This window comes from Camelus ferus, chromosome X, assembly GCF_009834535.1.
Source record: "Camelus ferus isolate YT-003-E chromosome X, BCGSAC_Cfer_1.0, whole genome shotgun sequence".
Lineage (NCBI taxonomy): Eukaryota > Metazoa > Chordata > Mammalia > Artiodactyla > Camelidae > Camelus > Camelus ferus.
The window spans coordinates 73700827-73715308 of NC_045732.1; the positions used below are offsets into that span (position 1 = coordinate 73700827).

At 30.9% G+C, this 14482-nt stretch overlaps 1 protein-coding gene and 1 non-coding gene across 5 annotated transcripts in view; both read right to left on the minus strand.

Annotated features, from left to right (window-relative positions):
- Positions 1 to 780: 780 nt before the first annotated feature.
- The window catches only part of LRCH2 (leucine rich repeats and calponin homology domain containing 2), an 81215-nt gene continuing 67513 nt past the window's right edge, over positions 781 to 14482 (minus strand). For 2 of the 4 annotated variants that reach the window (XM_032474919.1, XM_032474918.1), the window contains 6 exons: positions 13749 to 13799; positions 11412 to 11469; positions 10537 to 10649; positions 10239 to 10376; positions 10005 to 10082; positions 781 to 3554 (listed from right to left, as the gene is read on the minus strand). In XM_032474919.1, coding sequence (XP_032330810.1) covers positions 3435 to 3554; positions 10005 to 10082; positions 10239 to 10376; positions 10537 to 10649; positions 11412 to 11469; positions 13749 to 13799 — 558 coding nt within the window. In that variant the 3' untranslated portion in view covers positions 781 to 3434. Of the gene's footprint in view, positions 3555 to 10004; positions 10083 to 10238; positions 10377 to 10536; positions 10650 to 11021; positions 11193 to 11411; positions 11470 to 13748; positions 13800 to 14482 lie in introns of all 4 variants that reach the window. The other 2 variants (XM_032474917.1, XM_032474920.1) reach the window with 2 other exon arrangements.
- Positions 13296 to 13425, minus strand: LOC116662310. The gene has a single exon (XR_004318350.1). It is a non-coding gene; the product is annotated as a small nucleolar RNA SNORA35 (small nucleolar RNA).

Genomic DNA, 14482 nt, shown 5'->3' on the forward strand with positions numbered 1-14482 from the left:
AAGGAATTAAGGGGAACCTAGTCTCTCAGAGTGCTACGGACACTGCAATAGATTCCTGAGACCCTTATGACCATTCCATGTAGAATATAAAAATTTACTAAAGCAAATAACAAGCTCAGTACCATTATCTAAAGACAATTCAAAATTCTGTGATAAACTTAGAATAATTTTCAAACAACTTATGCCAAATATTTATTTACTTAAGTACTTCTTTAAATCTGAGACTTTCGGGTGAGTAAGTAGAAAACAGAGGTGATATTACTTTTATTAATTATTACCTAAATAACTTCTCTACTTTTAGGATAAATAACAATCATGAATAAATAACAGTCATTTTAATAAAACATGTGAATGTTTTAAAAATCAGAATTACTTGAAAATGAAAGATTAAATTTTTACGAAACAGTTTAAGGGTAATTCAGTCATATATCTCCCATTAAAATCTACAATAAAAATAATCACAATTTGACCTATCTTAGCTTTTATTTTATGTAAAGTTTTATCTGACATTTATGTTATACAGAGTCTATCTTATATAATGGTGACATCGTTATGTGAAGACATCCTAGGAAATCATTTTTTTAAAGAAAACATTACTTACTAAAAATATCATGATGTAAAGAGAATCTAGACTGAAATAACTTACTTTGAATGTCCTCCTGAAGTCTATTTTTCCATACTAGAGAACACAGACACAATCTGTCAAATACCTACAAAAAAATGGATGCTGTGATGTTAAGAGAAGAGGTAGAAAGGGAGAAAAGAAATCTCAGACTTTAATTTTTTCGTTCAATTTTATCCACAGTTTGCATCGGTAATATACATTTAGTGTTCCATTTATTTTTAAATGCGTCAGAAAATCAATCATGATAGATCTGTGACCAATACAAACATTTCTGAATTCTTCAAAAAATTCAGTTAGAAAAGTCAATAAACTAGCATTCTGTAAAGATAATTATTAAACAAATGGTAATGATTTTTACTCCTTATTTCAATTCTAACATATCCAACATCAGTTCTTTCTTGTGCCATACAGTAATAAAACTTAGCAGAAGTAGCTATCTACTGCATGTTTTAGGGCCTAATAAAATATTTTAGTTTCACTATTTAACCCTCTTCAAATCACAAATCGAATTCAAATAATGATGATCATTCTTAATTCAATAACTGATGAAGTAAATATATGAGAACCATAAAAACCATTTAGAGTAAATTCTACACTTATTTAAAAACTACTATAAGAAATACATCAGAGCCTTGATATAATATATTCTTGGGGACTACGCTGTGAAACTGTCATAGAGGTGGTGTTGCCTTTTGCCATTACAGTAAATAAACTGCCATGGTATGTACCTCAGAGAGACTATCTTAAATGGAATTTTGCTTTGCAGTAAAGAATGCTACAGAGCTTCTGGTGTATTTTCTCTTTAAAGTAATAATTAATTGACAAGTAAGTGAAATGCAAAAAGGAAATGGCCTATAATTTCACAAATATTTCAATGATATGAAACATGAAAATACTTGTAAAATAATTAACATCTAGGTTGATTAACAAGAGGAATCCTACAACATAACTATGCAAGTAGTATGAATGATTGCTGCAGCTTTTAATGATCACTTTATTTGTAACATTGTCAAATTTTTACATTAAAAACTAACAACTAAGATATTTAGTTGTCATTTTTTATCTTTATTACCCAAATTTTCACTAGGGAGATTGATTATGTCAATGAGGTTTTTTTTTTTTTAAGATCCAACTGAAAAATAGTAACTAATTAGCTCAAATATTTAAAGTAATAAATTACTAATAATTTAATTTTTAAATGTTTTAGTCATAAAAGCTTTAATTCTTTAAAAGCTCCAATTTGACCCTTGAAATGTAAAGAACACATCTGTATCCTAAAGCCAAAACTTAATTATATGGCTTCATGCCAACTGATCAAAAAAAAAAAAGCAGAGTTGTTCCTAAACCAACCCTTACTATATCATTTGGCACAATAGTTTTTAACCTTTCATATATACCTTTGAAATACCCAGGCCAACATTTTCAGTAAGTTGCATCCATATTAAGAGGTAACAAGTGCAAATAATCACATATTTAAGATATGATACTTGCTTGACTACTACAAAAGTAATTTACTAAGGTTCTTTAATAGGAAATTGAGTTATTCATTACAGTAATGTTTTTGAAAAATATCTGCACTACTACCAACATAAATTTATCCACCTCTAAATTAAACAAGGACTTTATGTTACACCGTATACTTATGAAAAGATTTATAGAATGGTCTGTGTTCATTTCAACATCTTGTTAATTGAGGATCATAAGATTTACAGGATCCACAAATGGACAGATTTCAAATAAAAACCTACTCTTCAATTGCTGCTCTCTGAATCTGAATATAACAAAAGGCAGCATACTGATGTAATAACGTTCCTGAAAGTCAAGACAAAAACCCAAACTTTGGCAGTTTTATCAAAATGTCCTTGATAATTAAGTACTTTGCTAGTTCTCAAAAACCTTACTGCTTTGTGTAACATTTTCAATACAGAAATAAAATACTCTTCAAATAATACATTTTAAAAGATGATTAAGTTTTGCAAAATTAAATAGCATAAATTAAGCATATTAACATTGTTTTTGACAACATGAAACAACCAATTTAAGAAAACTGCAATGGACTAAATAAAAACCACAAATGTCACAATGTGAGGCATATTTATCCTCACATACTACTGAACTTACAAAATCTACTAAAATATTTTAAAATTCCATTGATTCCATTAATACATAAAAAGAAATTGCAAAAATGCTTAAGACTATATGAGTCATCAGTTACACAGGCACTTCACATGTAAACAATCTACAGTACAACTGAAAATATTTTGGCACCAACCTATAATACTAAAAGAATTTAATATAAAGCCAGAGTTCTGTATTTTCTACTCACATTTTTTCTAGAAAACTAAGACCAAAGATTGAAGAAATTGTGTATAAACTAGGATTACAAGTGTATTAAATAACTCAAATATAGAACTGTTTTAAATTGGTAAAAAAAATGATTTCCTTATCCAGATGTTTACCAGTATGCTATGATATAAAAAAAATTAAACCTAATGTGATTATTAAATTGAAACCATGTTTTAAATTTAGTATTAATCTGATTGTTGAAAAATAATCAAGATTATCAACTGACACAGTAAGAAGAGAATTTGAATTTAACACAAACTCTTATTGGGTTGATCCAGTTTTCCCCCAAAAGAAGTATGGGAAATTCAAAATTTAATTTTGATGTTTTAACAGAATTTTCCTTAAACCTAAGGCTTGATCTAATAAAATCATTTTCGATCAGACATCCTTATTCATACATTTGAGATCTTTGAAATCACTTCAAATAAATGAAACTAGACAATTATGATTTTTAAATGTTATATCAAGCTGTAGAAAGCTGAGATGCCTTGGTTGTAGGTAATTCAAGAAGAGCCTGAACTGTGACACCAACTTTCACAAGACCTCTTTCTTCCAAAATATGATGAGGCAAACAAAGTCTTTCCTGAAAAACAAAACAAATGGTATCTGAACATCTGTTTTTTAATAGTGCAGCAAAGCATGAGTAAGTCAGAACTGGGTTTTTAAAACATACTTTCAATAGAACTTCAAGTAAAAAGTACACAATTCTAATTAAATTAAATTCTAATTCTAAAATGTCTGTTTCAATAGACCTTTATGGTAGGGAATTCTATTTTACGGTCTGTGTTTTGATCTGAGGTTGGTTTGATCCACATAATAAGCAAATATTTTAAAGTGAGATGGTGGTGCTAGATGTTCCCTAAGCTCTCATGCTGGAGCAGAAAGAGTACATTTCCATCCAACAGATGTAAGGGTCATACAATATGAAGTACTAAAGGTACTAAAATTCTCTTGAGACTGTTTCTTCATCTGGAGACGGGACTGAGTGAGAAACAAACAGAACAATCTGTCTACGGAAGCACTTTGTAAACTGCTGAGTCCTGTACAAAACTAGCCACTCTCGTTCTTTCTACCAATTATGAGGTTCCGTGGTCTGTGATGTATGTAGCACTTCAGTACTTTTTTTGTCTTAAGGTTACTTCCCTCCAGCTTCTAGTGATGTTGTGTTGCTTCTTAGTTCCAATAGTCTAGAATTTGATAAATAACAACTGCCTCCTCTTCTAAGACATCACATGTGTTATTTGATATTCACAACTCTATGAGAAAGAGGGTTTAGAAACAACTTTACATTAGGTTTCATTAGCCTTCACTGATCCTCTTCTAACAACCTTAATGTTTCCAAGGGTTCTGTCTTCACCAGCTTCTCTTCTTATACTGTATCTTCTCCTTGGTATTCTCAAAGCCTTCTAAAAACTGCAAGGGTTTTAACTGAGGGTTTGCATGCATGTGCACAACATCAAATAAATTTGGTGGCAGTTTTGAAGAAATGATGCAGTCCACTGCTTCAGCTGGGACACTCATTCTTCTCAGGAAAATAAGCTAGCAGTGGACAGAGTGGGTGGCAAACAACAGGTCTCATCTGGTCCATAATTGTGTTTTAGTTGGCTAGCACAATGTTTTACAAATCTAAAAATATTACTTTTTAAAAATCCAGTGTTTCTTGAAACACTGGAAGACTTGGCAAGACTGAGCCCCTATTCCCAAATAGTAACAACTGCATCTTCCATCCTGATGACTTTCAAATGTTTATTTCCTGCCAAGATCTCTCTCTTGAGCTCCAGATACAAATGTCAACTTGATACAGCCAAACAGATGCCCAAGAGACATATTAAAATCAATTCGTCCACAACAGAACGACTTCCTCACTAAATTAACTTCCCCTTCTGTATTCTATACCTCAATCAGTAATACACTATTCAATCTCTCAACATAAACCTAGGAATCATAGTAATCTTATTCTTCATTACTCTCATAACTCAATCACCAAATACTACTGATAATATCCCATTTATCAAAAGAGTTCTCAAAAACTATCTTCTCACTACATTTTTGCTGCAACATTTGTTGCCCTCCTATTATTTTCCTTTTTTATTAAAAAAAAAACCACTGACGTATATATTAGAAAAGAAAAAAAAAGGTTTCAAATCAATGACCTCAGCCTCCAGTTTAGAAACTAGAAAAAGAGCAATTAAAAGAGTGGCAAGCAGAAACAAGGAAATAATGAAGATGAGAAAGAAAAACAATAAAATTTAAAAAAATAATTATACAAAAAAAAAATCAATGAAACCAAATTAGTTCACTGAGAAGATTCTTTAAAATTCATAAACCCCTAGCTAGGTTAATCAGGAAAAAGAGAGAAAATACACAAATTGCCAACCAATATCAGGAATAAAAGAGGGGATATCACAAGAGATTCTACAAATTCTAAAATGATAATAAGGGGGGCATTATAAACAATAGTATGACAATAAGTTTGACAAACTAGGTGAAATGGACAAATTCTTCAAAAGACACAGAATACCAAAGCTCATGCAAAAAGAAATAGGAAACTAGAAGACCCCTATATCTATTAAAGAAAATAAAATGGTAGTTAAAAACTTTCCCACAAAGAAAACCCCTTGCCTAGATGGGTTCAAAGTTCAATAATGAATTTAACTAGATATTTAATAAAGAAATAATATCAATTCTACTCAAAATCTTCATGAAAACTAAGAGCAGGGAATACTTCTGAACATATTCCATGGAGTCAGCATTACCTTGACACAAAAGCCAGGGAAAGACATCAAAAAAAAAAAGAAAACCAAAGCCAATAACTCCATTAACTTAGAAGCAAAAAGTCTAGACGAAATTTTAGCAAATTTAGCCCCAAAACATAAAAATAACAACAACAAAATCTGTCATGACCAAGTGTGGTTTATCCCAGGAGTCCAGGTTTGAGTTAACATCTTGAAAGTCAACCAATGTAGTTCACAATGTTGTGAAAGAAAAAAAAAGTTATCTCCATAGATGCAGAAAAAGTACTGATATAATTCAACATCCATTCCTGATAAGAACTCTCAGCAACTAGGATCATATATCTCATAAGGAACTTGTATCTGGAAATATATAAAGAACTTAATAATAAAAAAGTGACTAAATCAATTAACAAATGGGCACAGGATTTGAAAAGACATTTCTCCAAAGAATGTATATAAATAGTCAATAAGCACACAAAAAGATGCCCAACATCATTAGCCTTTAAGGAAATGCTAATCACAGCCACTAGGATGACCAGAATCAAAAAGGTAAACAATAATCCCTGTTGGTGAGGTGTGGAAAAATTAGAACCCTCATGCATTGCTGGTGAGAATGTAAATTAGAAAATAATTTAGTAGTTCCTCAAAAAGATAAACATAGAGTTACCATAGAACCTAGCAAGCCCACTCCAAAGTATTTAAGTAAGAGAATTAAAACAAGTGTTTAAACAAAACCTTGTCCATGAATGTTCATAGCAGCATTATTCATAATAAACAATGAGTGGAAACAGCTCGAATATCCACCAGCTGATGAATGGTAAATAAACTGTGGTATTTACGTACAATGGAATAGGACCTAAAAAATGAAGTACAGGCAGACCTCAGAGATATTGGGAGTTCAGTTTCAGACCACCAAAATAAAGCGAGTATCATAATAAAGTGAGCCACGTGAGTTTTTGTTTTCTAGTCCATATAAAAGTCATGTTTACACTATACTGTAGTATTTAAATGTACAATATCATTACGTCTAAAACACAAACTTTAATTAAAAAATACTTTATTGCTAAAAAGTGCTAATCATCATCTAACAATGCACAGTTGCCACAAACCTTCAATTTGTAAAAAATGCAGTAACTGTGAAGCACAATAAAATGAAACTCAATAAAACTGGGTGTATCTGTACTACTTTATGCTACAACATGGATGAAGCTTGGAAACATTACACTAAATGAAAGAAGCCAGATACAAAAGACTCCATATTATGTGATGTCATTAATATGTAATGTCCAGAACAGGCAAATTTATAGAGACAGAACAGGGGAGGGACTGCTAATGGGTAAGAGGTTTCTTTCTGGGCTGATAAAAATATTCTACACTTACACTGTTACCCAACTCTGTGACTATACTAAAAACATTTTAAATGGGTGAAATTATGGTATGTTAATTATATCTCAATAATAATGTTTAAAAAATGTGTATGCCCAATCCCAGGCCTTAAATAAAGAGAACTTCAATTCATACTTTTCAACATATACAAAAATTAACTAAAATTTGATTATAGACCTAAATGTAAAACTTAAGATTATAAAACTTCTAGAAATAAATATAGGATAAAATCTTTGTGACCTTAAGTTATGCAAAAACTTCTTTGGTTTGACACCAAAAGCACAATCAATTTTTTTTAAATGACAAATTTTACTATAAAAATGTAGTTTCTGCTCTCTTAAAGATACTATAATGAGAATGAAAAGACAAAGCAAAAACTGGGATACAATATTTGTAAATCACACATCTGATAAAGGACTTTATAATTTATAAAGAAATCTCAAACTCAATGATAAGAAACCCCAATTAAAAAAGAGACAAAAGATTAGAATAGATGCTTCATAAAAGAAGTCATATAAATGGCAAATAAGCCCTTGAAAAAATGATGAACAACATTAGTCTTCAGGAAATGTAAATCAAAACCACACTGATGAACTAGTACACACCTATCAGAATGGATAAAATTAAAAAAACACTGACCATATTGAATGTTACTGAGGATATGGAGGAACTGGAACTCTCATCCACTACTGATAGGAATGTAAAATGGTACAACCACTTTGGAGAAGAGTTTTATGCTTTCTTATAATGTTAAGCATTCACCTACACTTCACTCCCACATATCTAACCAAAATTAAAGAACACATATATCCAAAGACTTGTATATAAATGTTCATAGCAGCCTTATTTGTAGTTATCTCTAAAACTGGAAACAACATAAATGGCCATCAATAGGTCAATGGGCTGACAAATTGTGGTATATTCATATAATGAATTACTATACAACAATAAAAAGGAATGACCTATTTATACATGCAACAACATTTATGAGTCTTAGAATAGTTATATTGAGTAAAAGGAGCCAGAAAAAAAAATTGTACCTACTGTAGCATTCCAGTTATATACAACTCCATACAGAAGATACAAACTAAACTGTAATAACAGAAAGCAGATTAGTGGCTGCCTGAGGAAGAAAGGATTGCAAAGGGACACAAGGAAACTTTTGCAGGTAATGGACATGTTCATTACCTTGAATATGGTGAAGATTTCATGGTGTATGGATATATCAAAACTTATCAAGCCGTACACTTTATTTATGTGCAATTTATTGTATGTCAATTATACTTCACTAAAACTTAAAAATACAAAAATATCCTAAAACAAACAAAAAAATTTAAATAAAAAAAAATCAACAATATATTATCATTTCCAAGTCAGGGAAAAACAAATTGAAGCTAAAAATAAAACTCTTCCTTCATGGCCAACAGCTACAGAGTTTCAAAAATGGGAGTCGATGCCTGGTCCCTCCATAGCCCCCCCTTATGATGAGGATGGGTGAGGAACTAACATTGCCCTAGAACAAGCTGGAGAGAGAAGACAAGAGTATGCTAATAGTTTTCATAAGACTTTCCCTTTTATCCTCCTTTTCTAATGTATCAAGAAGGTGTCAGGGATATGTTGGATTGTCTTTTCTTTCAAATAAAAGAACAGAAATAGAGTATTCAAGTTAGAGGGTGGACTCTGGAATTAGAACACTGGGGTTTATAGTTTGGCTCCATTGATTACTAAAAGTGTGACCTTGGCCAAGTTCCCTAACTTCTCTGCGTCTCAGTTTCCTCATCTGTAAAATGTACATTCATTCAATAAATGGTTATTGAGAACCCTTCCTGAAAACTCTTAAAACTAAAAAATGACAAAACAGGAAATTGTATATAATGTAATAATAACTTGAAAAAAACCTTCCTAACTTCTCTATTTTCTCACTAAGAGATTGAGTACAAAAAAAAACATAAAAATGTTTAAGAATCAAATTTTTAAAACATGTCAACCATAGAGAAGTAACTAGATGAGAACAGCAGGTAGCTTCCACATTACACAGTAATTCAACGTTTCTCTCTACATAACTTATATTTATTCACTTGAAGAAAGAAGTTAAAGTAGAATTTGTATACCATATTATGACACAATTGCAAAGAGAGGTTAACAAACACAACTCAATATATAAGTGTTATCAAATCAACACACTGTACACCTTAAACTTACAAAACATTATGTCAATTCTCTCTCAATAAAAATAAACTTTAAAAAATAAAAGGAAAAAAAGTACAACTAGATTGTGATCTGCTAATAATGTCATGCCTTCTTAACAGTCAGACATGTTGATGTTAGGCTTATAATGTTCTCCAAAAAAGCAATATTTTGATTTTTTATCTTCATTATACATTAACAATATTGCTTTATTAATTGTATAGTATTAAAATTATTACATGAAACATAAGCCTATTTCTACAGATGTCAAAGTTTATTCAGTGAGATATTACCATGTTACTAAGATCTCTAATTTGACACTTTAAATAAAAATGCTATCCACCTTGAATGCGAATCTGCAAATCAGATTCTAGCCATGGATTTATAACAATGGAGTCCAAATGTCCCCTATCAGGAAAAATAAGAATATCAATGGCATACAACCAACCTGTCATATGGCCACTAAGTTACGTTTATTCAATGATGTGTATAATAAGTAAATTTTTCCCATATATTTAGCTGTTTTATAATACTTTAAAAGCAGCTTAAAAACATTCATTAGATAGCCATGACAGTTAAAGCTGGAATTCAATAGAAGGTACCAATGGAAGGCATTCATTTTCACATTCAGAAAGCATTATTCATTCCTATTGTGAAGAAGAAGAATCCAATACACATGTAATAAATTAATATTTAAATGATCATTTTGTTAGAAAAATAATTACCTGTGAGACACCCAACTTTTTACAAGCATCAAGAAAATTTTCTACATTTCTTCGACATTTTGCCATGCTCAGTTTAGGCTGTAAAGTAAGAAAAAAAAAAGGTATATTTTCAGGCATATTTATACAAAATTAATCGATATTGAAAATTAAATTTATTGAGGTACATTATTTAAAACCTGTTTCAAGAAGCTCTATCTTCCTTTAGAGAACTAACAAATTGTAGACAAAACTTACCACTGCTGGTGATGGCACATGAATACTAGCTACAGAGCGTGGCCTTATATGATTGGCTAAATGGCAAAGAACAACCCCATCCATCAGTGCAGCTCCAATGTCATCAGGTAAAATTACTTTTAACCTGGATTCGAGATTCTATAAAAGAAATGGGTATAAATCACAGATATTCTACCTAAATATCTATGCTACATACTTATATTACTAATCGTTACATAATCCAAAATTTTAAAGAGTTGTTAATTTTCCAAGCTAAATTCATCTCACAAAGCAGATGTGAAAGGTCAATCTGACTTACGTTGCGAAGTTGTCGTATTTGCTCTCGTTCTTCCCGTAGATGTTCCATCTTTCTTCTCATTGTAAAACCTGGATCTGCTGCCCCATATTCCTGGCGTGATGAGCGGCTAAAAGCTATAAAAACAGAAATTTTCCAGCTTATTACAAAGCTAACAGGAAGGATCAACCATCGGTGGGGAAAGAGGCATGATAAAAAGAACCAGTACAAAACTACATAAAACACTATTACTTATTAATACATTCTAAATATTTTTTAGAGAATATAATTGAAATCTACTTATCTGCATAATTGAAAGCAACAGGGAAGACAAGTGTAATGACTTCTACCACCTATACATGATCTTAAACATACGTAATTAGAAACTTATGATCCAGGTTAAAAATTATTATTGAACACAAATCAGCCTTTATTATCTTTAAAGAAAAAGGAAATTATTTCTGAAGGTCAATAACAGTTATTCAGGAATAAAAACTATAATTCAATACCTTGCCAAGTAACATGGATCCACTTTCTTTTGGGCTTGCCAAATGCGAAAAGATCCCCTTTTAAAACCACAATATAATGGAGTGCTATAATTTCAAACAGTGTTTGGTTTGCTGGCAGAGTGGTCAGTCTAATAGCAGTCACAGTAGAGTAGAAATAAGACTGCAGTATATCTAAGGCAAAAAGCTGAGGTTTCAGGAGCTTGAAGGTAAAGAGGAAGAAAGAAATGGGGAATGGGAATTGGAAAGACAAATAAGGTTAAGAGAAAATTACTTTTAGGAGAGGGGAAAGAATCTATGTGTACTTAAAACTATGGAATCAATCCCATTTAAGCTGAGAAACTGTTGTTTCATATATAACCAATAAATTTTATTTGCAGAATATTTATTTACCTGATCTGGGCTTCAAGCCAAAGGGGCCATGTAAAAAACCATCAGTTCTATCATATTCCTAAAAACAGAAAAAAAAAAAAACAAAAACAGAAACTTTTTTCTTTCAAAATAATCAAGGCAGTTATTCATATCCATTCCAATTTTGAAAAGTATTTATTTCTTCCATGATTAATCAGTGGAGTAGAGAAGGGTAAGTTGCATTTTCAATGCAAATTTATACATTTCACTTTTAAAAGGTTTATAAATATTTGCTAATTGACCTGAGCCTTTATATACTTCTCTCTCATAGTATAAGGAAGATGAAAAAGAAAATTATTAAAGTATATAAAATAAACAGATACTATTTTTTGAATGAAGAACCAGGTTAAAGTGTTCCCCAAAATGAAATAAACTTCAATGAAAAGATAAGTGAAATTAGCAACACTCTGTATCTACTGTGGACTTGACACTTAGTGGATAATCTGAGGCAAATATACATATTGATACTAATAGGGGCTGCTGAGCAATAGATAATAAAGTATTATTTCTCCTGTCTGAATGCACATTGTTTCAAAGTGCTTTTCACACATTAGTGTGCTATGGAAAGAACTGTGGTATATTTTAAACATCTGAACTTAGAAAGTTTGGGCTAAGCCTTGAGCAAAACATTTCATTTGTCTGTGACTGTTTCTTCATCTCTGAAATAGGATGTTGTAAACATTAACTGAGATAACTAAAAGAAAGCACTTTGTAAATTATAAAATCGTAAAAAAATATATATCATTTTACTAACATCTTATTTAATCTACACAACTGTGAAGTAGCTCGAGTTTGGGCTTTAGTCACTTCTCAACCATATATTGAATGAAATCTTTAGGAAAAGTTAATTATCTCTTCAGCTGTAAAATGATGAGGATAGTATCAAGCTCATGGGACTGCTCTTAAATTTAAAAGTACAGGCAAGCACTTTCTTAATAGTAAAGCACTATATTAATTGTTTTTACAATTTTCCTTTCACAGATGTAATTGAAATAATAATTCTGTTGATTCTCTGAATCTTCTGATTAACATGTGATATTCAGTACAAGCTGAACGTCAGTTGAGGTACTAAAACACACGTTCACTACTCTAACCATTTACAAGCCTCACAGTGTGTCTTGATTATGTCGGTTAAGGTATTGTGAACTTTCAGACAAAAATCTCATTTATCCAAATGTAAGCAAAAATGTATTATAAAAGCAATACAATTTATTTGAAAAAACACATTAACACTCTCCCCATGCGCATAGATCATAAAATCATAAAGCAACTATGTAAATAAGTCATCACTTATATTTGTTATACTTGGAAGTAAAAGAAAGGATTTACAAAAGCATGTGACAAAGACTAATTTTAGGATACCCTAATTTAAATTATTTTTTAAAAGAATGTAAACCATTTTACTTGCCATATAAATAATTCAGAAACACGTTTATAAAACTAATGCCCAAGTCCATTTAAAAGTTTTATAATGTAATTCATCCAAAACAATAGACAAAGTATCCTGGCTTTTTAAAAAAATTACTACCATCTATGCAAAATGAAATACTGTCTAATTAACCAAAGTTAGACAGTGAATTTGGATCATCCAAACATTTAGACAAAGTCCTGAACTCACCAAATGAATGCATAATCATTTATTTACTAATGCCAATACACTTTTAGAATACTAAGTAAGGTAATCTGAAATAGAAGAGATACTATTTAGAATTTTTAAAAATTTATCTTTTATTGTGAAGCAACAGGTTTAACTAAATTAGAAGAGTCAACAATTTAAACCACAGAATATTTGGTTGAGATCTCAGAAACTAATTTTCATCTACCCCTTCTTCCTCACATCCCTTCTTAGGTCTAAGATGCTAGGAAATGTGTACCCTCCTGTCGATAGGAACAACCCACTGCAGGGATGTTTCTCGTGGAAAAAGGAAAGTTTTTCTTGCATTGCTTTCAGACCTAACTGGTTATGAGAAAAACCAAAGGCCATTGCACAATGCTGAAATATTTTTTTTCAAATTGAAAATTTGAAAGCTGTTATTTATTTCAAAATATGAATCAAATTATAAAACATAAAAAACATATGAAGTGAATTCCTTTCTGTGATCTATAGGCATTTTCCAATAAGTAACTTAAGGGATATTCGTTATGAATATTTGTACAAAGATATGGTGTTCTTAGAGTTTTTTTATAGGCTAGGTTTGCACAAATCAACCTTTTAAATATGGATGAATAAATTACATTTAAAAAAAAAGAAAGAAAGATGAGGTTAGAGAGAAAAGACAAAGAAACCTATGTAAACACATTTAAAAACAGAACTTGTACCTCAGATGACACTGGAGATTGTGGTGACATATTAGCATTATCACTTTCTTGCTAAAATATAAAAATAAAAAGATGAAAGATGAAATTAAAATATGAATGATGATTCAGACATAAAAAAGGAAAATTGAAAATTGTTCTGATCAACTACTAAAGAAGAATCTGGAAAATACGATCTATCACCTTGCCAAAGTGTGGTCTGTGGACCAGCAGCATCAACATCGTTGGGAGCTTGTTAGAAATGCAGAATCTCAGGCCCCACCCAAGACCTACTGAATCAGAATCTGTATTTCAGTAAGATTCCCAGGTGATTCATAAGCACTTTAAACTAAAGTTTTAGAAGTAGTATCTACTCACATCAAATATTTTCTTATAAATTCATTTCCTTTAAATATCACAAATGAAAAACCTTTCTATGTGTCTTAGAAAATATCCATGAGTCAAGATTAATTCCTAACAGAAAATGGCAACAATATATTACAATCTGAGACAGGTACATGGAAGCATGCAAAAATTCCATCACCCCAAATAATAGTGTTTACCTGGAAAATTATGTGTATCTAAAATAGGCTTAGAAATAATTACAAAGAATTTAATTGCATAAGATAATACTAAATGGTCCATTTTTTTTCAATGACTACTAATAAACAAATACAAAAATCTTAACATTTAACCTTGAATACGCATACCACATAGGACATGTATTCATCATACAACATATGATTACTTGAGCACCT